This window comes from Platalea leucorodia, assembly GCF_965183815.1.
Source record: "Platalea leucorodia genome assembly, chromosome: Z".
Classification (NCBI taxonomy): Eukaryota; Metazoa; Chordata; class Aves; order Pelecaniformes; family Threskiornithidae; genus Platalea; species Platalea leucorodia.
This window is the reverse complement of record NC_138858.1, coordinates 71202064-71226668: the sequence shown is the minus strand read 5'-3', so window position 1 is coordinate 71226668 and position 24605 is coordinate 71202064. Positions and strand designations below refer to the sequence as shown.

Below are 24605 nucleotides of genomic sequence, written 5' to 3'. Positions count from 1 at the left end.
GCAGCCCGACTGATGGGCATCGTTAAAACAGATCAAGCGCCTGGCAGCGCTCGGCGGCGCGGGGGGACGAGCTCTACGGGAGGCCGGCGGAGGCGCTGGGGCCGCCCGGGGGCCTGCTCCGCCGGGGCGCGGCGGGCAGCTGAGGCCCGCCCTCCCCTGCCACCGGGCGGGGCCGCGGCGCGCCGGAAGTGACGAGGCGGCGCGTGCGCAGGAGGCGGCCGCGCGGGGCTGGGGCCGGCCATGGCGGATCGGGTGCTGTTCCGGCGTGGGACCGGGCAGGTGGGCGCCGGGCCGGGCCGGGGCCGGGGGCGGGGGCGGGGGCGGGGCGGCGGGAGCGGGGCTTTGGATCGGCGGTAAAGCGGTCTGTGGCCTCCGCAGAGCGACGACTCGGACGTGTGGGACGACACGGCCCTCATCAAGGCGTACGACAAGGCGGTGGCCTCCTTCAAGGTAAGGGGGGCGGCCGGGCAGAGCCGGGCCCTGGGCTGCGGCCGCTGGATTGGCTTTTATTGTTTTCCTCCTTTCTTTTCCCGCAGAACGCTTTAAAGAATGGAGAGTGCTCGGAGCCTTCGGACAAACAGGAGCAGCGCCTGGGGATGAAGAGAAAAAATAATAAAAAGAACAGAAATAAAAAGAAGAGCAACACGGTGCCTTTGAAACAGGTCACCTCGCCCGTAAATGCCAGTGATGCTCGTACTGCATGTTGTACTTCTCTGTGGTACTCAAAAGTAGCTTTTTCATCACCCTGACAGTAACATTCTGGGGTGCGGGGATGATAACGTTATAAGCCTTATTTATAGGTTACGTTGAGCAGTTTCCCTAAATACGAAGGAAAAACCTTCTGGGTGGGAGTCATCTTTCTCCTGGTTGGGACAAAAAGTAGTTTATAAAAAGGCATCTTTCTGATCATTGGTGTAGGTATTTACTTGCCTCTGCTGCTTCTGTTGCAGTGGAAGGTTGGTGACAGCTGTAATGCTGTTTGGTCAGAGGATGGTAATGTCTACCTAGCAACTATTGCCTCCATCAATCAGAAGAGAGGCACGTGTGTCGTCACTTACACGGGATATGGAAATCAGGAGGAGCAGAGCCTGTCTGATCTACTTCCTGCAGCCAGCGACGAAACAGTAAATGGGATGGGGAATTCTGGGGAGGTGAGGGACATTTTTTCATTCTTTTGAAAAGGAAAGAGAAAGTGGGAGAATCGACTTTTTCAGTATTTCTGGTACCACTGCCATGTTCAGAGTGAGAATTGATACCCGATTCCATTGTGAACGGACACAAGCTGATGGAGGGAACGGAAGTGTCCCGTTCTTGAATTCAGCATGGAAGAAGGGGAGGGGACAACAAGAAATTAATGGGTGAAATATAACGTGGCTCAAATGGTGAGTAGATAACATTGTGAGGTTATAAGATCTTTCCTGAGTAGGTCTGGGAGGGCTAGAGAGAGGGCAGGATGTGGATGGGGCTTTCCAAGCTTTTTCACACTAAATTGCTTGCTGTAAACTCCTGTTCAGTGCATCTCATAAAAATGTCGTGGTCTTCTAGAATGAAAATGAGACTCCATATTCAACAGATGAAAGTGAAAAATCTTCCCAGTCACCTCACAACAAAAACAACTGTACGAAAGCAAGATTCTCCCCTCAAAACCTACGTTTTCCTGCACCACCAGCAGCCCCAGGACTGGGAAGGGTAAGCTCAGCCATATCTGAAATAATTGAGATACCACTGTTAAGCCTGGTATTATTATAAATTCTGAGACAATAGGATGATGTTTATCATTGTCTAGAAACCAAATAACGGCATTTTGAGAATGGATGTACAGATATCCATGTTAGAACCTGTTGGTATGTCATTTTATAATAGTCTGGCCACAGTGTAGCCCTTTTGCAGTGCTGCTGTCTAGTGAGGAAAGCCTTCTCCCTAGCTAACACTTGCTTTGCAATTGCCTTGTAGCTTAAAAGAGGGTTGTTGTTCCCTGGGCACCTATGATGGTGCTGTTAATGATAGCACTGTTGATGTTTTAAGATTGCGCTTTTTCTAGCCAATTGATGTGTTTCACTACATGGGACATTGAAGGCAGCAGAAGTGATGTCCAGATGTCATAGAAGCTCTCAGCTGTAGCTTCTCTATTGAATTATGAGGGCTGGGGTATTGATATGCTGTTCAGTTTTCCTGTTGTGTAGGAGTCTAAATAATCATGCAGTTGAACGCAGCATTACATTTTCTAAATATTACTGTTTGTGTAAGATTTCTGTTTAAGGTTTTCTTTTATCTTTTTTCTTTCATATCAATAGATTTGTATCTAAGCTTAATTTAAAGACATGGACAAGCATAATGGAATTTAGTCAGCATGTGCCCCCAGCCACACAGGAGCAGACAAATTATCTGTTAGCCTGTGGGCAATATTAGATCTGTTTCTTCATGTGGGAGTGCAACCACTGACTTCTATTTAGAAAAAAAATTAAAAAATACTTGTATTAACTAGAACCCTGTTTCAGCACTGCTTACCTCAGTGACACGTGCAATGTAAGTTTTACTTTTCCAGTCATGGAGTGCTCCACGGAAATAGCTACTGTGTGTTGTTATTGCAGTTTCATTAAATTGCTGGGATGTGTTGTTTTTAGTTTAAGGTTTGTGAATTGCTTCAAGTAATTCTCTTAAATAAAATCCTAATGCCTGAAATTTCTTTTTAATTTGCACTATTCAATTTTTTCAATGTAGCCTGGATCAAAATTCAGAGTACCTCCATCGTTTTTATCTTGCTGGCCCCCACCCTTCCCAGCAGGACCACCGGTAAGTGATAGGAGAATGAGGAAGAAAGCGTCAGAGATGAGTATTGGTGGTCTCAAGTTTTCTACCTGAATGTGCTCACCGCTTGTGTTTTTAGAATACATTTATCTGTTAGAGTCTGTATTTTCCAGCTATTTGATAACACATTTAGTTACAAATATTACAAAAATCTAATACACAAGTTCTAGTTTGCACTCATTTTTGTGACAGTGAAGCTGTTGATAAGAATGTAAAGAGAAAAGTTATTTGAAGAAACTATACCTTACATTTGATTAACAGCATTTTACTGATGCAGATAAACATTTTCCTCTAATAAAACTTTTGGGTACAGTCAAGCTACAGGAATTGTATTTCTCCTAGGTTTTGGAAATTACGTGTTTTCAGAAAATACCTTATTTGACTCCTTTTCAGAGAATGCATTGAGCATATGTTCCTATTTTTCAGTTTTATATTTTGATCTTTTAGAATTGGTTGCTAACCTGGGATATACCCTATTGAAACACAGACGTGTCATTTCTGATTTCGTAGTTGATTCCTCCTCCGCCACCTATGAGGCCAGACTCTCCTGAGGATGATGAAGCACTGGGGAGCATGTTGATAGCCTGGTACATGAGTGGTTATCACACTGGGTATTACCTGGTACGTGCCACTTTTGTCTGGAAATGTCTTTGTAATTTTGCTTTTGTATTGCTGCTGCTGTTTTCAGCAAGAAATTAGACACGGAGGGCTGCTTTTTAGATCTCTTATACTAATTCATGATAGCTAAATTTAAGGGTATTTTCTACTGTATAAGTATTCTTGACCTTGAGTAGGGTCACATCAGCCAGCATATATATATAGTCAATGTTGGTTTAGTTCTTTGTTCTGCTGGAGGGGTCCCATTATGTACTTTTATAGCCAGTGTTTTATAGCCATTCTGAAACAACCAATTCTGTCTTTGTAGACAGGTTGAGTAAATCTGAATGTGTTTATTTTACCCCTGCACTCAGCACTGATGAGGCCGCACCTTCAGTACTGTGCTCAGTTTTGGGCCCCTCACTACAAGAAGGACATCGAGGTGCTGGAGCGTGTCCAAAGAAGGGCAATGAAGCTGGTGAAGGGTCTAGAGCACAAGTCTTATGAGGAGCAGCTGAGGGAGCTGGGGTTGTTTAGTCTGGAGAAGAGGAGGCTGAGGGGAGACCTTGTCACTCTCTACAAGTACCTGAAAGGAGGCTGTAGCGAGGTGGGGGTCGGTCTCTTCTCCCAAGTAACAAGCGATAGGACGAGAGGCAATGGCCTCAAGCTGCGCCAGGGGAAGTTTAGGTTGGATACTAGGAAAAATTTCTTCCCTGAAAGGGTGTTCAGGCACTGGAAGAGGCTGCCCAGGGAAGTGGTTGAGTCTCCATCCCTGGAGATATTTAAAAGACGTGTAGCCGTGGTGCTTGAGGACATGGTGTAGTGGTGGACTTGGCAGTGCTAGGTTAACGGTTGCACTCAATGATCTTGAGGGTCTTTCGCAACCTTAACGATTCTATGATTCTATGATTCAGTAGTCTTCTATATATTTTCTTTGAGTATGAGTGGTAGTATCACATTTAGGATCAGATTTGGCATTTTTGCAGAGACTGCTCATCAGTAATTGTTTCAGGTGATTGTGAAGGTCCAGCAGGAGCTGTCAGCATAGTTGTGAAAAATATGTGACATGGAGTATTGATTTCTATTTTCCTTTGTACACTTATGAAGAAAGAAAATTACAGGAGGAATTAAACTCTGCATTGGGGAAGTTGGAAAAGGGGGGATTTGGTGCCATAGGGTATGTTCGAAAGACTAGTTTTAGAATTTCCTGCTTCGTATTATATATAATTGTGGATTGCTTTAATTTACTTTTAATGAAACAAGAAATACATATCTGAAATTATTCTGTTGAGCCACGGATTATAAAGACGACATGTAGTTTGGCCTTTGTCCTGTTTAAACTGCCCATTCCAATTTCCCCGAAGAGTTAAAAGGTATTCTTGATTTGTAAAGGACTAAAAAAAAAATTGTCCAAAAATGTTTTTGTTCTGCAACTGAAGTTTTTATTTCCATGTTAGTAAAAACCAGATTTTACTAAATTGTATCCTGTAGGGTTTAAAACAAAGTCGAATGGAAGCAGCACTGGACAGAGAAACACATGCAAAATAACTGAATATCCACCATTGTTTTGAAGGATTGTAAGTATTGTAATTTTGTGCTAAATGAAGATACGGTGTTACCTGACAAATTTGTTTGAAACTACTGTTCATTTTACAAGCTCTCAACAAGTTTTGAATTCCATGGAAAAACTGTGAGCTTCATCCACGCTTACGGCTCTCTACAAAGACCACTTCTGCCAGTATTAATCCCTTCTTTGCTTAGCAGCTGTGGAATAGTGTTTTCTTGGCCAGAGTGAAGTATTTTATTGCTGTGATGAGAGGTTTAACTACATCATCTCTCTACATCAGGATTAACAGCGCAGCTTACTTGAATTATTAAGACTTACCTTATTTGTTTATGGGTTATTTTGAAAATAAAAGGTTGTGAAGTGAAATGCATTTTTTTCATCTCTGTACACATCTTCAGAAGCAACTGCTTCTTTATACAGATGGCATAGCAGGATGTATAGCTAAACTTTGGTTTTGGGACAAGATGAACATTTTGGTTTGATATTGTTGAGCAATTCTGTTCTCGTTACTTCAGTGCCTGTGCTTTTATTTGAAATCCTTTGTTTAGAATTCTTCGATATATTGTTCAGTTCCTTACAGAATAAAACCATATTCCCTTAGGGACTTGTTTTTCTGATTTTCTGTGACAACATGTAATTTCTGTGCAGTTAAGTAATACTTGTTTGTTTGTTTAATAACAAAAAGCTCTTGTGTACTAATTTTTGCTTCTTTTTTAAAGCCAGGTACACTGAGAGGTGTATATCACTTATGCACTGATGGTTGATGGTGAAGATCAGGATTTTATCAAGACAATTAATCTTAACATTTTCTTAACATTGAGCTGCCCCTGATAACAAGTAAACAAATAACTTGAGACTAGTAATTATATGTGCATTGAAACGAGCAACGTGTAGTCAAATGTACTTAGAAAGCACTGCAGCAATAAAATATTTTTACTTCCCTGAAACAATTTTAAGTCTTTTTACCACAGATTAGATTTAAGTCTTTTAACTCCACGTGATAGATTTCGTTTATCTGTTGTTTTAACACCTCTTGTATTCCTCAGACTTTTTATCTGAATGACAATGCCAGAACTAGCAATTACAGTATATTCTTTTAGGGGACAGCTATGGCAGCAATGTATGTTACAGTGGCCACTGGTGGCAGTGGCCTGGAAAATGTTATACCTTCATATAAAGAGATACCTTATGGATCTGATTAGAATCCTGAATACAACAGCTGGATTCGGAAAGGCTCGGTTTTTTGTTTTAAGTGCTTGTTAATAAAGTTCTGCCTTTCAAACTTTGAATTTCGGGGTGTGGTTTGTTTTGGGGTGGTTTATATTTTTAGCTTCTGTAGCCATATGTCTGTTGGATGAATAGCTGAATGGCTGTTGGATGAAGGCTGAAATACAGCAGAAGCTTTTGCTGTGTGGCCTTTTTCTGAGTACCATTACTAAAAGCGAATCAGAAAAAGCAGACTGTGGAAAGGTAATGGTCAGTATGGACTTGGATTTCAGCCCTTACAATCTTAAGTCTTGTAGAATAGAGGCTGCAGCCACAAAACTAGACGGGGATTTAGTTAATGCCAGTGGTTTGCTTTTTGGGGAAACTAGCCAAATACAGGCCTGAACTTTGCTGCATTCGGTTCTTTTTCCTGCTGTGGTCGAGTGTCAGAAAATCAGTTTTCCCGCAAATAATTGAGCAAAAAGAGAAAGACATAATCTTAACTTCCCTAAGCCACTTAGAAGGCTTTTTCTTAATTGTCTAGCTGAAGTAAATGAAGATTGCTTGCAGTGATGCAAAGCTGCTGAATCAGCTGTTCAGCAGCTGTTCACTGCTAAAGAGGGGCAACTGCCATCTGCCTCCATCAGCTAGTCCTGTGTTAGTGGCTGGCATTACGTTACAAAACATGCCCTTCATCGGTTTTTAACACTAGTAAAATCTAGCATCCAATATTATTTTTAGTGCAGTCCTGACCATAAAGGTGTTATGATTTTTATTTCATAAGCGATTCATGTGATTTGTTCCATTGCAAGCAAAACAACTGAAGTAATTTATTTTAAATAGACTTTGAGCAAAGTTTTACATTTTTCTTTGGAAGGTATCACTTAGGTACAATCTATAACGATATTTGCAAAGCAAGTAATGTTTTTAGAGTTACATTAATCCTGTCTTCTACTCCTTGATCCTTTAACCTAACCCTGCTGTAGCAGAGACTGGCATGTTTCCTCCTGGTAAAAATTTTACAATATGTGTTTATTTGCAATGCTGATGTGTAATTCATAATACAAGAAGGAAGAGAAAAAAAACCCAAACCCTAACAGTTTGAAACTTTTCTAGTCTTGAAGAATTGGTGAAAGCGGCAAGACCCATTGCCAAGATAATTTTAAACTCCTAGCCTGGGGATGCTCCTTCTTCATGATGTCAAACATTTTAAGGTCCTCTGCATCAAGGAGCCAACCCAGCATTAATATTGTCACAAGATCAGGCAATCGAGAAACACACTGGACAAACGCCGTCACTGTCGGTGCACTGGCTTTGATCTGATGTGTGAACAGACGGGTAATGTCCAGCTCTTTTAAAGCAGGCATGTTATCAAGTGTTCTAAAGAAGTTTCTCCAACCAGTTTCTGTAACATCATGATTTGCTGACAGCAAGAGCTTTTCGAGCTTCTGGAAACCTCCACAGTTTGCAACCTTTGCTGCAAAAGTAAACAGACATCAGTAAGGAGTTAGAAATGCTCCAAACCCATATGAAACATGAAAAAAAAAAAAATACAGTGAAGCTGAGGTATTGTACATTAAAAATAAAACAGAGTTGTTGCTATTAGGTTAAAAAAGCTAAAACTTGGAACTCAACTCATTTAAGCATTTTAATACCTCAGACTGAGGAGACTGACAAAATAGAGGATACTTTAGCAGGCACATTAGTGTCTAGTAGAATAGGATACCAGTGTGTTCACGAGTGTTCGAATACCACTCTTACAGAGCAAAGCAAATAGGCCAACTCATGCAACCACTGGAGGCCAGAGACCAGATCAGCTTTGCACAGGTGCAAGATACCGAGTTTAACAATGCCTGGGTACCATCACATATGCTCTTCAGTCTTGCCTTATGGTCAGCCTACCTGCAAGATTGTCATCAAGTCACTATATATCCTAAAATGTACATCAAAAATAAAGGAAGATGATGTGACAGACTTAGCATTTGCTTACAAAAAAAGACATTTTCCCTGTCCTATATATGAGATAGTAGTTTTAAGACTATACTAAGTAAGTATTAAATTCAAGAAATATTTTGGTAATACACACTTTTAACAGCTAGGGCATGTAAGCTAATATAACTAGCAATGAAGTTACAAAGCTTTATTATAAGTCAGTCTTTTTCCACCGATTATTTTTCTTGTAATTTACATTGCTTTGTAGAAGACAAGGGGAACTAAGGAGGCATTTCAAAAGAGGTTTCAGCAAAGTCTAGTATATAAGCAGTCTGAATACACTTGGATGAGCAAGAAATATTTTGGGCTGTGTGTAGTACAAACAAGAAGAAGTGATACCCATTAAAAATTACAAATAATTTGGAATTGTTGGAATGTATCAAATAGGAGATTAAATTATCCTGAAGCAGTATCTTCTCTACTCAGAAATGTTATTTCATGTTTGAAGTTCTCTCCTTTAAACTTACCTATTTCTAACAGGCTGTCATCACCCAGACATGTGATAAACGAGAAGCATCTGAGGTGTGTCAGGCGTAGACACTGCTGAATAACCAGTTTGGCTGCAGAATTTATTCCCTTCCCTGAAGGAAGGATGAGCTCCTCCAGGTTAAGAAGAACACCTAAATTGTATGCTGCAGAGATAAGAAGATGACCTTTCCTGTTAAGATTAAACAAGTACACACTTCCTAAATCTTGTAATGACAATGAGTGACAGCAGCAGAGCTAAGTAAAAAAAAAACCAAACCATTTCAATTTAGATTCTGGGCACTAGGTTACTATCAGCTTGCTTTCCTCAGGTTCGCCCCTGCCATTGTTGTGAAGGTCACTTCACTCTGTAACTCGATAGCTTGAAAAGGTCATCAACAGAAAAGGCAGAACTACTTCTCCAGGAAGGCTCTAAGAGGTCTCATGAGTCCTCTACAGATAAAATTGAATCTTCCATGTTGCCAAACTCAAGGGGCCCCCAGGAAAGAAAAAGAAATTAGGGTCATCCTTCCTTCCCAAAATGCAAGCCTTTTCAACCCTTCCCTGTTCCCTACAGACATGGCTTTTGCAGGAGGACGATCTTGGCTTTCAGAGGTGCTGAGCACCTCTGATTCCATAGTTTAGGACAGCCATCCATCTCACCTGGCTCAGCCCTATCAGAAGGACGTGCACACGTGCCCTTCATCACAAACTGCTTTGTGAGATGTGATTTAACATTCTAGTTCTAGATACTCTCCAATACCTCAAATGGCATTTAAGCAGTTCAAGTTATTTCTTAAGATCTCTAAAAGAACCTGAAACAAAATAATTCTGTCAAGTGCAACAAATGAGATCAGCCGAAAGGAAAGATATGTACAAACCAAAGATTTCACAAGCTTCCTTGTCATCAAAAGATTGGCTATTAAGATCCAACACTTTGAGAGAGACAAAATTGGGCAGAGCAGCAGCTAGGAGGAAAGAAAAAAAAGTATACGCTGTCATTCTTGGAACTTAAAATTAGCAGTTTCTCTCAATTATTAAGTTTTAAAAAGTAAATTTTCTGTATTTAAAAAATTTCCTACCTAAAGAAAGTAAATATGGATCTCTCAAGAATGACCCAGTTAACTTGATTTCTGTTAATTTTTTGCATGAAGAAATTGCTGCCAGAAGGGATTCAGGATTGAAGTAGCTGGAGCAGTTCAGGTGAAAAACTGAGAGGTCTTGGAAGCTCTTAACAAATTCAACTACAAAACAAAGAGTTGCAATACTGGAGATTCATTATATAGTGAATAAAGGTCAAAAATCAGTAAGGTTCTCTTAGCTCCACATGTGAACTTTACTGTAGAGGGAAGCATCTTCTACCACAACAAAAGCAAGTAAGACAGATAAAAAGATGAATGGGAGCAGTGGCTTGATTTCTCTGTTTACATGTCAAAATCAGATGGCCTGTATTTTATTTTATAACTAGAATAATGATGGATCATTCTGGCCTTAAAATGCAAGCAAGTTTTGCTATAGATTCATTTCTGGTCTCTTTCACATGTGAAAAATACTCTAGTTTTTCAACATTTAGCAGGACTGAAACTCTTTAAACACCTTCCCCCTAAAGTTACTAGTTTTAGGTACATTGTAAAACCCTATCCAATAGCCAGATACTGAGGGTTCAGTTCTCTGAATGCTGTTGGTTTGTACTGTATGTTTATACTGAAGCAGAACTGGGTAACTATTATCATAGCGTACAAAAAATAATTGCTTAATCTAGGGGCACTGGAGTGAAAAGTAAGCTTCTTCCTGGAATAAGGCAGTTAAAACAGAAGTCACGACCTGCTCATTGGCTTGTCAGAGCAACGATGCACATGATCGGGACTCAGTTGCCAATTGTGCTGCCGCTCCTCTTCTTCCCAGCAGACTGTGAGTGGTGAGAAGGGAAAATACCCACTCCAGGAAAACAAAGAGCACGGTCCTGCTCATTCTACCATACTAACTTAGGGAAGTCAATAAAGTTACAGCAGTGAGAGGTTCAGCTCCTCTTTTTGTTGCAGTGGTAAACTCAAGCTGTAGGGTAGAAACAATGGGAAGACAACTCAGAGATGCTACATGCCTGTTAAAGAAGAAATTAAAACTACTACTCAGTATTAACAAGTTCTAGTGGAATACAGTACCTAACGTTTTAAAGTGCACCTTACCCAATCTAGAGCTGTTTTCAAGCTTCATTCTGCTCATCAACAATTTCTTCATGTTACAGACATTTTTGAAGCCATCAGGTATTGTATCAAATACATTGCAGTTCTCACATCCACTCACTGACAGTTCCTCCAGGCAGATGAATTTGTCCAAATTTGAAAAAAGTAGTTCTGCGTGAAGCCAGACAAATGTACAATGAAACTGGGTTGATCTGCTTAATCCCTCTGTTCTTCTGACAATTTGCCAAGGATTTTGTAACTGAACTTCACTATCTCACATCCTAACATCTTTGGTTTTCCTTCTCTTGACTGCTGCTTCCTATCCTCTTCGTACCACTCCACTTCCCTGCCAACCCATCCTTTGCTGAGGCTTCTGCTGCTTGCAGCCTGAGCATATGCCTGGCAGGACCCCATAAATGCACCTGCACTCCCCAATATTCTTCTATTTTGAAAGCCCAGTGCAGGCCCACTCAGATTGCCCCAAGCAGAAAATGCACGTCCGTCGGTGCCTGCTAGCTTGTCCTCCGTACTGCACTATCCTCTGCTGAAGTGCAGTTCTGCCTCTCTAGTGACATACCCCTCTTTTAGATCAAAAACCAGTATTGAGGTCTTTGTCTGAAATTAGGGACGAGGATGGAAATCTGTTAATGCAGAATGGCTGCCTATCCCCTTAAATGCATATGGTAGAAGACAGCTTTATTATTCATAGTATGGAGCTGTTCAGTTGTCAGGCACCAAGGGGAGAGGAAGAAAAAGGGAACTAGAGAAAAAAATTACATTCTGCCAAAATTCAGTTTGCTGTACCTGGTATTTCTTTTTCTTCTATCTCAAGACATTCCAGAAAAGACATTGAGAGAAGTAGTTCTTGCTCTGTTTTGTTCAAGTTAAGATGACATAGACTACATTTTTTAAAACGTTCTTTGTACTGTTCAATAGCAGGTCGGATAACTTCTATGAACCCAGGACTGTTATTCAGCTGAAGTTCAATATAATCCGAAACGGAAAACAGTGTCATCAAATTTCTGAGGTCAGCTTCCTGAAATGAACTGATGTTCCTGAATGTGCATTTTAAAAGCGGCATCTTCCCTGTGGTAAGTACGAAAGGACGCATGATGGAGTCTGGTAGATGTCTTCTTATCATTGAAAGAAAGGTATTAATGTCTTTTTCTTCTTTTTTCACTTTTTGTGCCATGTCATTACAAAGTGTAAATGCAGGAGCGTAATCCCGGTCAATTGTTGGCATCTCCAGTGAAGAATAGCAAGAACCTATTGCAGATATATCAAATTCTTGTTTGTGTTCACTTCCTTGTACTGCAATCTGAAAACTACTGGGTAGGGACAGCGATTCTGGGTAATCCTGAAAAAAATGCAACTCAGATTTTCGTTGTGATAAAAATGAATGTAAGCAAATATCTCTGCCTCTTAGGAACTGAAGAATGATTGGGGCACACACAGAGATGGCATTACTCTCATAAGCTACAGAAGCAGCAAAGCCCAGTAAATACTGCATGAAAACTGGAAGAAGCAGTTTTGGATCAAGAGAACTTAACTGGTCAATGAACAACATTCTTATTGGAAGGTCTGAATGGTGCTGCAGATGTTCATCATCTTCTGACTGGCTTTCCAACGATTCCTTGCAGTCAATCAATTTAAATAAATAGGATATAATTTGGGGGACTGCTTTGGAAGAAAAGCTGCAAGTATAAACCAATAAAAAATTATAGCGCCCAGCAACTTTTCTAAATGTGTTGATTTGCTGCAAGTACTGCAGCCCTCGCTCCAGTTTTTCTTTTTCATCAGAAACCAGGAGCTCACTCAGTCTTCTCCCTGCAAGAAACTCCTGGAACAAGGGGTGAAAGAATTTATAAACTGGATGAAGCCTTTGGGCAGTAAATTTGCTCAGTAAACCCAGCCTAACAGCTTCATCTCTGTCAACTCCTGCTTCAGATAGATCATACTCAGTGAAATCAAAGGATGGCTTGAAAAGACCAGTTAAGGCAAGCTCACCACATGAGGAAAACATAGCTAGTACGTGTTCTCTTTCTTCACTGTATTTTAGTAAGTGATAGAGCAGATAGGCTTTAAAAATAGCCTTATCACTGATTATGTCACCCTTTGGGTGCTGTATCCAATACGCAGCAAGAGACACCATAAAAAGTGGTGTCTTTAGAATGGTCTGCATAGACTTTTTAGACACCAGCTCAAAGACAAGCTGCTCCACAAGGTCAATGTTGTAGGAGAACAATTTCTTTAGTACATACAGAGTGCTGGACAGAGGGAACTCTGCAATGCTTAAAGTGGTGGTTGCATACTTGCGAAATTCTCTCGTCCTGTTAGTACGGACAGCAACAACCAAACAGTGCTGGTAGAGATGGTTTCTTTGTATAAGTTCTTGTACAACTTCGGGCACTGAATTCGTCTCACTGTAGTCATCCAAAAGAAATAAGATCTGGTTTTTCAGTGGCTGGATTACATCTCTTAGAGTTGTTTCTGTTAATGGTCCCACAAATCCTACTGGTTGATTGCATATAATATCAGCCATGCTCTGATCTGATCTTGCATGAGTCAGAGAGAGATAAAATACAAACTTAAACCTGCTGAGAGTGGGGCAGCAGCCTGAGGCCCAAAGAAGAGCTATTTTCCTGAGCAATGCGGTTTTTCCACTTCCTGCTTCACCTTCCAGCACGATAGTGGAGTTAAGGTTCACAAGGATTTCATGAAAAAAGAGCTGCTGTATTGGCTGATCATTAATATCCTTTGAGACAACTGATGGGTCCCCATAGAGTAATTTCAAGTCAATAGCCAAATGGTTTGAGTTCCCAAAGGAAGACAATTTGCTGAAGCTGCTATCATTGTAAGCCTTTTTAAGTTGTTCGGTCAAGTTCTTTGCTTCTTGAAGACACTGACTTTCAACAAGTGTCATGTCTGCAAAAAGGATAAAATTAAATAATAAAACCTAGTGAACAGTTGATTCTGCACACAAAAGACAATATAGTCAGCTGTGCATTAAATTGGAGTAATAAGAACCTGAGATTTTCTAGATAATGGAAAAAACTGGTATCACTTCTTCTGGATAAATGGAGTTCCCACAGTTTCTCTTTGTCCTACTCAGTTGGCTTTCCACCCGTCTGGTTTAATGTGGGCTTAGTTTGTGTGTAGCAAGTAATCAAGTGATAAAATTGAGCTAAAAAGCTTTGCTGGACCTGACCTAGCTCTGTGCAGAGGCATGCTGGTATGTCAGTGCAACGATCCCTAGCCTTCCATGGTCTGAAAAGAATAATTAGCTCAGATGCAGCACTGTGTCAATAAACAACTGACTTGCCAGTCTCGCAAGCAGGCTCAGAGAGTGGTGCAGACACGTTCAGTTGGCACCATGCAGACAAAGTAGTGTTAAACTTGACCTAAACATCCTTTCTGGACCCACATTAGCTTCCTACAGAGCCACTGCATCTCTGCACCACGCTCTGTAAAGCTGTTGCTCTGCCAGGGTTTCTAAGTTCTGGTACAGAGCATTGATTCTGGATAGAGCCAGCTGTGTTGCCTGTGCCCATAGTACAGTTTATCCACAAAACAGAAAATGCGTCCTAAAATAAATGTGTGGGGGCTGTACTTTGGTATTTCCGAACAGCTGAAATAAAGTAAATGTACTTTTAGACCGATATAATTATACAGATATGCAGTATAAGTATTGCCAAAAACCCCCACAGTAATCTGTTATATCAAATGAAGCAGTACCATTTTATTCTTTGCATATTCAACAAAAGTACAATGAACCCCAAAATGCTCACTGGCCCTTCCTGCACTTCACTAAGAGATGACAGCAGAGAGCTCCTTTGCTAAATTTCAGACAAGGTAGGGTATATTTATGCCATAGCCTGGGGAACTAGGACTTACTTATCAGAAACAGCCCCAGTCACTTGCAGTAAAATGGAGATGTACGTGTCGGTGAATACAAAGAATGAACAAACATCTTCATTAATAAACTGACAACTATGACTTTTATTGTTCCCTCTGCCATTTCAGTACCTTGAGGTTTAAAACTATTATTATGCTTTCAGAGCTCTAAAATGTGCTTTTAGTGCCTTCAAAAATTACAAAACAGCTCCATCTGACACATATATCCCAAATAATTTTGGCATTTCTAGGAAGCAGTAATAGCTGGTTTGTGGATTAACAGAAGGCTGCTAAAGAAAGCATCTGGGCAGTACCAGCATAGCAAATTTACTTTTGAATTACAAACTCAGTGCTTGCACATCAGTACTGTTCTGCAGCAACTCAGTGCAAACTCATTGTGTATGAACTTTTCTTTCAGAAATCCACACATGTATCAACAATACCGCTCCCTTGAAATGACCATCGTATTTGGAAAAAGGAAGCATCAGAAGCAAAAGATATTGGAAGGTTATACCAACTTAGTTTCTTTTGTATCTAAAAGTATGTACATGTAATATGTAGTACACAGCTGATATACATTTGCAATTTTCCTCAACATGAATGAAAAAAAACCATACCATATTGTGACAAAATAATTTAGTTTGCTTATATGCCTCACCTGCACAGAACTGACTTTCCCCTGCTAAGGGATTGGTTTACATTCATAATCACAAAAGCAGCAGTAGCTGACAGATTCTCTATTTGTTGTCTCCATATATGGACAATCCATAAATCCTCACTCAGTCCTTACTTCAATGAAAATTTTGTCTTACTAAGTAAGGGCCAAAACCAGAACACCATTAACAGACTTCTCAAACTAAAACGTAAATTCAAGTGAGGCTGCACAGTACTTACCAGCTCTTACAGAATTTAGGGTTGCTTTCTCTTCAAGGTTTGCTTTACAGGGAGTTTGCTAGAACAAAAATAAATCCAGTTATACTCCCTTACGTATTTATTATTTAGTTCAGACTGAGTTGCTTAGGTACTGGCAAGCACCAGCAGCTGCAAGGGCAATTTACAACAGATGCAGTACTAGCTCTGTATTTTGCAACACTAGCAAAATGCTTTTGCTCCTCTGAGAAGCAGGACCTCAGCCATAATGCCCCTCTGTGTTCATCTCTCTCTCTCTCCCCTGTAAGCTTCTTCCATCCCAGGGTTTTTCTGCCTGCCTGCCAAGGATATGAGGCCCAGCCTGATATGACACAGATGCATAACCTTGATGCAGACTGCCGAGAGAAAGCTGTGAGACAGTCTGCAGAGATGCAGGAAAGGTACCGCTACAGGCAGAGGGAGCAGGGAGAGACAGGCGGCTGATGGCCGGAGGACTCTGCCGTGTGCCTGCCCAGCAAAGACCCTTCGTTTGCCTGAGCAGGGTGGTGAGCGTGCTACGGCTCAGCCTCAGAGCTCGTAACATCCCATCTATCTTTAGCATGAGTTAGCAAATAAATAATCGCTTTGTACTTCTCAGTTGTGTATATCCTCAAGGTGCCTGAACAAACTGACCCAAGAGAGGAGCTGTGAGGTCTCCCACAATAACACGTCCTGCACAAAACCTCTCCACTAGCTTCCCGCAGTCCCACAAACAGGGACTCAGCTTTCCCCCTGCCAACAGCCTCTCTGCAGCGGCCTCTCAACAGCCCTGTGGTTCCTGTGGCCGTGCCCGGCACCCCAGGCTGGCCTGCTTTGCTACCGACAGAGCAGCCCAGGGGCCTGGGCGCTGTTGCACACATTACAATTTGCCAGCAAAGGATGACTACTGTTAATTACTAAAAAGCTGATTGCCGGTAGCTGCCCTGCAGACACGCTTTCTCCACAACTTGGGTCAACGCTTGCCGGCAGGCAGCTGCTGTATGGGGGTACGTGTTTGAACACCGCAGGTACCTGAGCCACAAGGGCTCAGAAACACCTTTACAGAGGCAGAGGGGAGCTGCCGCTGCCGGCACCGTGCCGAGGCGGGTCACATACCCCCCACCCATTCAGCAGCCTCTGAAACGCAGTGAATTCAAAAGGTTGTCTGGGATGAACGGCTGCAGTAAGCTGCTGTTGCTGCTCATTCTGCACGCACGTGCGCAGAGGGTCCCTGCAACTGTATCATCTAAAATTGCAAAGCAAGAAAATTGCTTCACTAACAGCAAATACTGCACACTAGCGCAAACCTGTGCAGACTGTAATGCCGATGGGCTCTCTGGGTGCTCTTCCAGTGACTTTCCAAGTACTTCCAAGCAGTTGGTACTAGAATGATGTTTTCAAAACACACAGCAGTTAGCGTAATGCATGGCTTCTATTGCTTATATTTGGCAGAAAGATGCAGCTATTTCACAGACATTCCTTTTGTTTGGAAACTTTTACTGTATTTCTACATCTAAACATCAATTAAAAAAAAGGGTTTTCACAGAGGCACGATGTGCTATACACTCAAGAAACAGAGTTATTTATATACATTTAAAGTAGTATTAAAAAAACAACAGCAAAAGTGTATGGCAACTTTCATCACACAGCAGAAAATTGTCTTAAGATACTCTGTCACTCACTCAGGGAACCATTTTGCATGTCCTTCCCTAGGATCTTCACCTTCTTCCCATTTGTGTAAGCAACCTGCACAGTTGAAGCACTGTACCTTATCGCCTTCTCCTGCAAGCAAGAAATGATGCACTTCAAAAATGGTCATGTACATGATTTTTTCCTTACTAACATGCCAGCAGCATAAAAACTGCAACAATGCAGCTGTTTCTTGAGTTTACTTCGGTGACGTCTATCTGTTCCTGGAATTACCTGCTTTTTAGATCACAAATAAGAAAAATTAAATCAAGGAAAAGAAGATGCCACAGAATTAAGAGATGTGCCATTATTGTCCTTTTAGTGACACCAGACAAATGAATATACGAGTGCTCAGATAAATGCTTTCTCCTTTTTAAAAACATATCCTCCTTGCAAGTCTTTGCTCTGGCTTTCACCTCAGACAAAGTCATTCCATTTCGATTCCCTTGCTCCAGCTTTTGCAAAAGCCATTCTGATTTTGCAGCTGCATTACTCTCCTTACTGAAAGCTAAAGAAAGATTTTAATTAGGTACCAGGACTATCTTGAACCTCTCTTCCAGCTGCATTGGAAAGTGGATCTTTTACTTGTCCTGTGTTTATACAGCTAACAAACTTGGTTCAAACCTGTATAGAAGAACCCGGCTTTAGCAAGAGCAGTGGCTTCAACATGGGCTTCTGCTGGCCAAGTTTTAAAAGAGTCCAGTCGAACTCCTTCATCCTCGAAGATGTTCAAGACGAGATCACCTTTGCAACCAAAGATATTTGGTTAGTTAGGAAAGCTTTAGCCTGCTATCAGATTCTCCAAAGCAGGAATAGAACTAGATTGCATATATCCCAGGCTTACAGCAAAGCAAAACCAGGACTACAGAACCGTATCTTTCAGACAATTATAAATGTATATTCTTGATGTATAGTACAGATGAAAATCCCTGTTTTTCTTTCAAAGCCTTCAGGTTTCATTTATTTTTCATCTCTCTCTTACAAATGCAAGTGCAAGTGAGATAGATCTACTCAAGCAGCATGTTTTATGTTTAGCTTCTACAGAGAACAAAATTTTACTTGTAGTGAAAGCTTCAGAAATACAGAACCAAGCTTTCATTGTTAAGGGTGATGTACAAGAAAAATATGAAGGCATTATTTTCTAATGAAAAGTGAATAGTCAGTGTATTCTATTTTTTTACCTGTTGCAGTAGACAAATTCTCCTTGATAAGGGAACATGTGAAATGCCTTCCCTAAGTGGAAAATTAAAAATGAATACTTATTTCTATTATGCATTCTATTTTCATTTCACCCTTTGGCTAAACAAAAGAAATAACTATCATATATAAACAGGGCTAGTACTCAGTGTCAACATTTTAAATGCTTTCAGTTTGAGAATTTTCTGAAACAGAATCGACTAACGACAGGTTACTATTAATGAGGAGAAATGGCTCTCCTCAGGCAGTAGCAGCTCTAAAGAAAGAAAGATAGCACCGATGCTCTTAAGATATCTGAGATGGTGTTTTCCAAGCGACACTTGCAGCCCTCTCATCTTACATCAGCTAATGGGTTTAGCTTCCAGATTTTTTGAGATTTTTGAGGCATAGGGGTTTTAATCATGAAAGATCTTAGATATATTATATTTCTTCTGACGAAAACAAGTCCTCCAAACAAAGATTAAGTGGTACCAGAGCTAGTGGGTTAGAGTTCACCTAACCTGACTTCAGCCATGCAGAAGTGCTTAGTTTAGCATTTTCACCTACAATCTTCCTAATAGTCAATATATATGTATAGGTGCCATGAGGAGTTAATTAATCCATCTGCCTTTGAGTAGGATAAATGCCAATTAGGGGTATGTTGCTTTTCATCAATGGACTTCCTAGGTACTGCCTTGGCAAGCAGCTTGGATGCACAAATCAAAATAAACTTACATGAAACAAATTCCACCTAGAGTGCACAGTGTTAATTACATATGCAATTATATCCAGCTTCTGGGTTTTTGGGGTATTTTTTAGGAGGAAGAGGGTGGAAATCAGGGTCAAGGCCTAATTTGCCTGTCTTCAAGTCCCATATAGCAACTCCTTGGGGTGTATTCCATGATAAAGGAAGACTGAAAGAGACTAGAAGATTACCACCACTCCAACAAATCCACTGTAGGTTTCGATGTACTTTTTAATTTCCTCATTTGATTTCTTACTTTGAAGGAATTCACATCTATAAAAAAATCCAAAACATTATTCCTAAGCATTAATTCCAATTACAATTCTGGAAGCAGTGTTTCAGTTATTAAGAGTTGCATGCTCAGGATTTTTCACAACAGAAAGACAATGGAACAAAGGGAAACTTTTTGGTGCCGTCAGCATCGTTCATGCAACATAGTGAGAGAGAAAGTCTGAGAGAATAATCAGCTGGCTTTTGCTCAGTGAAAAGCCCATGGGAGATCTCTAGAAAGCATGTAAAACAATATACAGAGAGTAATTCCAAGGTTAGGGATAGTAGACTTGTACAGTTCAGTTATCAGAAATAAAGATCTGCTGAAATCAATTGTCTGAACATAACAACCTTGAAGACAAATATGTGTGTGGTTTTTTTTTTTTTTCTTTACTTTCCAGCATTGTTGCTGAGGAAAAAAAGAGATATCAAAACAAATCAACCTTTTTGTACATACAGAAATCTAATACAGACAGTCAACTTACTCAGGAAACCATTTAGCATGTTCTCTCCAAGGATCATCGCCATCTTCCCAATTTCCCAGACATCCACCACAAGCAAAACACTGCACTGTATCTGTCTTGCCTGCATGTAGAGAGTTACAGATCTCAGAGATAAATCACACATTTGTGTGTTTTACTTGCTCGCACTCTAGCCACACGACCTCGAGTATAGCAGTGCATATCATTGGTCCAAAATTTGTAGCTAAGGGAAGCCTTTTTCTTAGCTTATCGCAACTGAAACTAAAAAGGTTTACAAAACTGCTTAGATTTTCATTTAATTTCAGTTAGGTCAGTCTGGTTCTAAACATAGTGCAGATCCAAAAATGAAAATATAAGGTAGATCTTTCCATCAAAATAAAACTTCAGAAATATCTGAGAAATTGTAGAGACTTGATAGAATAAACTTGTCTTTTTTGTTGGCTATTTTTTAAATTTTGCATTCTAGCTAGTCAGTTTATTTGTAAAAGCTAAGTAAATGAATAATTCTAGAAACCAATGGAATAAGATGGGACAACTAGAATTTCCGTCCCTAAGCTAACATATTGATAGTCAGCATAAACGTGATGGAAGAAAGACAGGTCAGTCAAATGCTGTAATGCCAGTATACAAAATACTCAGGGAAAACTGAGTAAACAGTGCTAGAAGGAAAAGGAATATCAGATCTTAATGATATCTTAGAACAAAATCAAACTAACCAACAAAGAGCAAAGATTTTCTACAGATTGGAATTTCAGGCCTCAGTTCTTGGTTCATGTTACCAGCCAACCAACCAGCGTGACAAAACTGAGTACATAATGCTCAAAGAAATGAGAGAGGCACTGTGGGCAAGAAACAATTGTACCCAGTGACTCCAGTTATCCCCCAAGTGGACTGCACAGATACCACCATGAGATGCAAAGTAGAGATGACTTTTTTTTAGATGCTATCAGGCGTAACCTCATGGGGCAGCTGGTTAGCAAGTCTACAAGATGACATGACTTGGTATTAAGAAATGCACTGGGAAGAGCTCAAAGGCTCATAGTGGAAGCGTCACTGTGTAACCCTGATCGCAATTTACTTAGGTACAACATCGCCCACAGAAACAGGGAACTTACTAAGGCTGTGTTAAACTTTAAAAACAGGAACTATGTAAAGGTAAGGAAGTTGAAATGGCTGACTAAATAAAACCAATGGAAAAAAAAACCAAACACCCAAACCAAAAACCCAAACAACTCTCTTACAGGCATTTCAGAGTTTCCTGAAATATGTTTTACTGGAAATGCAATACCAGCATAGGCTATTTATTAGAAAAGACTTATGAAAAGTTACAGGAAAGGAGTATGACCAATAGGAAAACAAATCCAATTACAAAAATTAAGAAGGTATCACTCAAAAAGCTGAAGCTTTTGAACAAAGAAAATGGAAGGCTCAAAAGCTCTGACAGATGAAGTGTGAAAATAAAATCAGGCAGGCTGGGGAAAAAAAAAAAAAGACCAAGAGTAACAAGCTAAAGGAATCTAAACCTTCTTCCAGATGGCAGGAACAAAAAGCCAGTGAAGAGAGCTGGTAGAGCCAACTGCTAACTGCTAACCAGGCTGTAAAAGAACCATTCAAAGGGGACAGTGCAATTGCAGAGGACTTGAAGTGACATTCTCTGCAATATCTGCATTGATGTTCGCTGCAGAAGAAGTCAGGGAGATTCCCATTGTCTAAAGCAGGGGGGCCATAAAGCAGAAGGTGGATCCAAAAGCAAAGCAGTTATGCAATAGATTATGGCTGACTGGGGAGAACATAATACCAATCTTTAAAAAGCAGCCTGCACCTTTGGGGGAGAGGAAGAGACATCAGATCTATAAGCCTGGCATCTGTTAGAGACAAATAAGCAGAAAAAAGTATAATTATGCCACTGTACAAACCCACGATTAATCCACATCTTAAACAGTGCATGTGATTGAGGACCCCTGAACTCAAAACATACTGTATTAGAAGAGGAAAAAGTGCAGGGAACAGCAGCAAGGATAATCAAAAATGTGGAACACCTTCCACATGAAGAACAGTTGAGTTGCCTATGTTTTTCAGCCTGGGAAAGAAAGCATTTATGGGGGATACAATACATCGCAAAATGATGAGCGGCATGAAAAAAACAATGTTGTACCGATTCAAGTCTTGTAAGTAGACTCACATCGTTTTATAAATCAAAACAGAAATCCCTCCAAGCATCACTTCCAATTACCTGTAAAGAAAAACCCAGCTCTGGCCAGTGAATCGGGCTCTGTTCCTCTGGCATAGAACGGCCATCCGTCAAAGGACTGCAGCCTTGCGTCCTCCGCGCTGTACCTGTAGGCGTGCTCTGCTAGGTTCTTCTCCAACTTCTGAACACGTACATCGTACTTTGAAATATTACCCACCTCTTTGCCCAGGACAAATTCACAAGTGGGAGAAAATTTCTTGTGCTGTTCATTCGGGGTACATCTAAGCTTCATGGCAAATAAAACTAATCCACAGCAAAAACACTGCACGCTGGATTTAACACCCGTGTGATAAAAGCCAGCAGCTGCCATTTCTGTGAAAGACCATGATGAATAACATGTATAGGACAAGAAGGACTTTAATCTATTGTGTTCATTTCTCATGGTAGGGTTGTAACCCTTCTGCAGCTGCTTGCGGACTTCTTGGAATTCTGCCTCCAAGTCTTTGGCAAACTTGTGAAAATCAAAGGCTCCGTGCGGGAAATGAGCTTGCAATGCAGCAGGATTCAGCTCATGTATTTCATTGTCATTTGTCTCTGCTGTAGGGTCCTCTTTGGCAGACATTTTCTGAAAAAACAAGGAAGACTACCAAATTATATTACGCGCATCCTTTAGATAACATTCAGTCACCACCTCTGTTATGTTAATAACACGGTTTCTACTGGTTATAAATATTTGATTTCACCTTACTAAGAAGCAATAAGTTAACTGTAGAGTTGGTATGAACAGGTGTTATTATTAAATCTGACTAGCCAATTTGAGACTTCTGCAAACTCTGACTGACCACTGCCCTTATAACAATAACAGCAAGTATCCTGAAGCCTTTACAACCAAAATGGGGAGAAAGAGACATAAACAGGTGAGATTTGAGCAAGATGACACAGGAAGCTGGCAGATTCTAAGAGCTTCATCCTGTAGCTTAAAAACCTAGAAAGGCCTCAGTAAACCAACACACCTCTATCATCTCAATTCTTCCATCTCAAAGCCATGACTGAATGTTGCTAGCACATTTTGAATTTCTCCTTAAATTAGGAAAAAAAAAAAAAAGGTGGCAAGACATGCAATGCCAAATGGAAGACGGGAAGTAGAAGTGAAAAAGAGAAAAAAAAAATCAAAGCAACCAACTGTTTTATTGCAGTATTTTTAATTGTTAGCTGTTTTCAACATAAGTAGTGACTATCAGGAATTGCATAATCCTTTGTGAGAAGGAACTGGGAATTCATCACCACAAAACAAAATTAATTTGGCAATGAAATTTATTGCCAAACTCATACTGTCAATACTTCTCTCCAATAAAGTGGTTTTATTAAATGTGTGGTATTTACACTAGTCTTCTCAACTGTAGCTTATCTTGTGGAACTAATGACTTTTTGTTGTTATTAGTACTGTGGTAAGACAAGTGTAGGAAATATTTTGCTATGTGATGGTTCGGAACACATCAAACATGTCTACAGTTCAGCTCCATATAGTCAAATTCTGCTCCCCCCACCTCCAAAGAGCTTTGCTTTGTTTTCTCAAATAACTGAGGGATCTCAAGAGATTTACAGCATTTACCAAACAAATTCATCCTTAAGAAAGTGATTCTAAATCCAGAATCTCCAACCTGTTGGAGAGTAAAAACTGTTTTTCACTGGTTATAAAAATCACATTCTCCTCTCACAGGAAAATGTACGCTAAACCATTTAAATGCTTTCAAATCCCAAGGCAAAAAGTGCTGCAAAAGTTGTAAAAGTCTTCAAGTTCTACTATATTTTGAGAAGTTACTTTCATGAATTGCACTATGGGCACCACGTTTATTTTTCCTAAATATGGAAACGTGATTCTCGTTCAAATTTGATGACTTTTAAAATAAAATTCATCTACTCTCATTCCTTCAGCCAGGAGTCTGCACAATCCAGTAATGCTTCAGAGTTAGTACTTTATGGTATTTTTTCACCCATAAGCTACATCACAATCTAGAATTAAAACTGTTCCTCACATTGCATGAGACAGACCAGGATGCCATGTAAGTTCTTCAGGAGTTGCGGTTGTTATGCAAACTAAAACCAGACATTTCTTTTACTCATATTTTAATTAATATATTTTCAGCACTTTCACTCTTGGAAATTAGTTATGAGCATTAATACAGATGGTAACTTTTATTCCTGCCAGGAAAGTATAAAGTGGACAGTAAAGCAAGGGCACTCACCTTTCCGAAATCCCCTTCACTCCGCGCGGTAGCGCGCTCTCTGGTCTCACGGTGCCTTTCAGCCTCAAACTTCTTGCCACAGTTGTGTCCTCAGCCCCACCACAGGATATTTTTGTCTTTTTCTCTCTTCCCTCAACCCTTTATGTCCAAAGCATATTACGCAACATCTTCAGGAAGTATAAGAATTTCTCACAGGCCTGCTAGTA

General features: G+C 40.4%; 2 protein-coding genes across 12 annotated transcripts; one reads left to right on the top strand and one right to left on the bottom strand.

Annotated features, from left to right (window-relative positions):
- The first annotated feature begins 206 nt into the window (after positions 1-206).
- SMN2 (survival of motor neuron 2, centromeric) lies at positions 207-8669 on the top strand. 5 transcript variants are annotated; one of them, XM_082336318.1, is made up of 9 exons: positions 207-279; positions 379-450; positions 537-662; positions 951-1151; positions 1546-1689; positions 2722-2793; positions 3319-3429; positions 4897-4982; positions 8651-8669. In XM_082336318.1, the coding sequence occupies exons 1-8, from the start codon at positions 241-243 to the stop codon at positions 4951-4953; spliced, it is 822 nt and encodes a 273-aa protein (XP_082192444.1). In that variant the 5' UTR covers positions 207-240; the 3' UTR covers positions 4954-4982; positions 8651-8669. The 5 variants fall into 5 exon arrangements, with proteins under 5 accessions (XP_082192444.1, XP_082192445.1, XP_082192441.1 ...); XM_082336319.1 differs by lacking the exon at positions 8651-8669 and adding an exon at positions 5692-5822 and having other exon boundaries at positions 951-1124; XM_082336315.1 differs by lacking the exon at positions 8651-8669 and adding an exon at positions 5692-5822.
- Positions 7290-24482, bottom strand: NAIP (NLR family apoptosis inhibitory protein). Of its 7 annotated transcripts, none has more exons than XM_082336301.1 (15): positions 24400-24482; positions 22196-22796; positions 19966-20065; positions 19402-19483; positions 18471-18522; positions 17914-18033; positions 17283-17382; positions 16908-16983; positions 15607-15664; positions 11623-13743; positions 10822-10989; positions 9718-9879; positions 9517-9603; positions 8638-8802; positions 7290-7655 (listed from the first exon to the last, which is right to left on the bottom strand). In XM_082336301.1, the coding sequence occupies exons 2-15, from the start codon at positions 22773-22775 to the stop codon at positions 7291-7293; spliced, it is 4236 nt and encodes a 1411-aa protein (XP_082192427.1). In that variant the 5' UTR covers positions 22776-22796; positions 24400-24482; the 3' UTR covers position 7290. The 7 variants fall into 7 exon arrangements, with proteins under 7 accessions (XP_082192427.1, XP_082192426.1, XP_082192428.1 ...); XM_082336300.1 differs by having other exon boundaries at positions 22196-22778; XM_082336302.1 differs by lacking the exon at positions 9718-9879 and having other exon boundaries at positions 22196-22778.
- Positions 24483-24605: the final 123 nt, after the last annotated feature.

Coding starts and splice junctions, on each gene's coding strand:
- NAIP (XM_082336301.1), bottom strand. CDS start 22,775: ATGTCTGCCAAAGAGGACCCTACAGCAGAGACAAATGACAATGAAATA. Junction 18,523..19,401: donor GTGGATTTGTTGGAGTGGTG/GTAATCTTCTAG, acceptor TTTTCCACTTAG/GGAAGGCATTTCACATGTTC. Junction 9,880..10,821: donor TGAAAACAGCTCTAGATTGG/GTAAGGTGCACT, acceptor TTTGTTTTGTAG/TTGAATTTGTTAAGAGCTTC.
- SMN2 (XM_082336318.1), top strand. CDS start 241: ATGGCGGATCGGGTGCTGTTCCGGCGTGGGACCGGGCAG. Junction 451..536: donor AGGCGGTGGCCTCCTTCAAG/GTAAGGGGGGCG, acceptor CTTTTCCCGCAG/AACGCTTTAAAGAATGGAGA. Junction 2,794..3,318: donor CCTTCCCAGCAGGACCACCG/GTAAGTGATAGG, acceptor CTGATTTCGTAG/TTGATTCCTCCTCCGCCACC.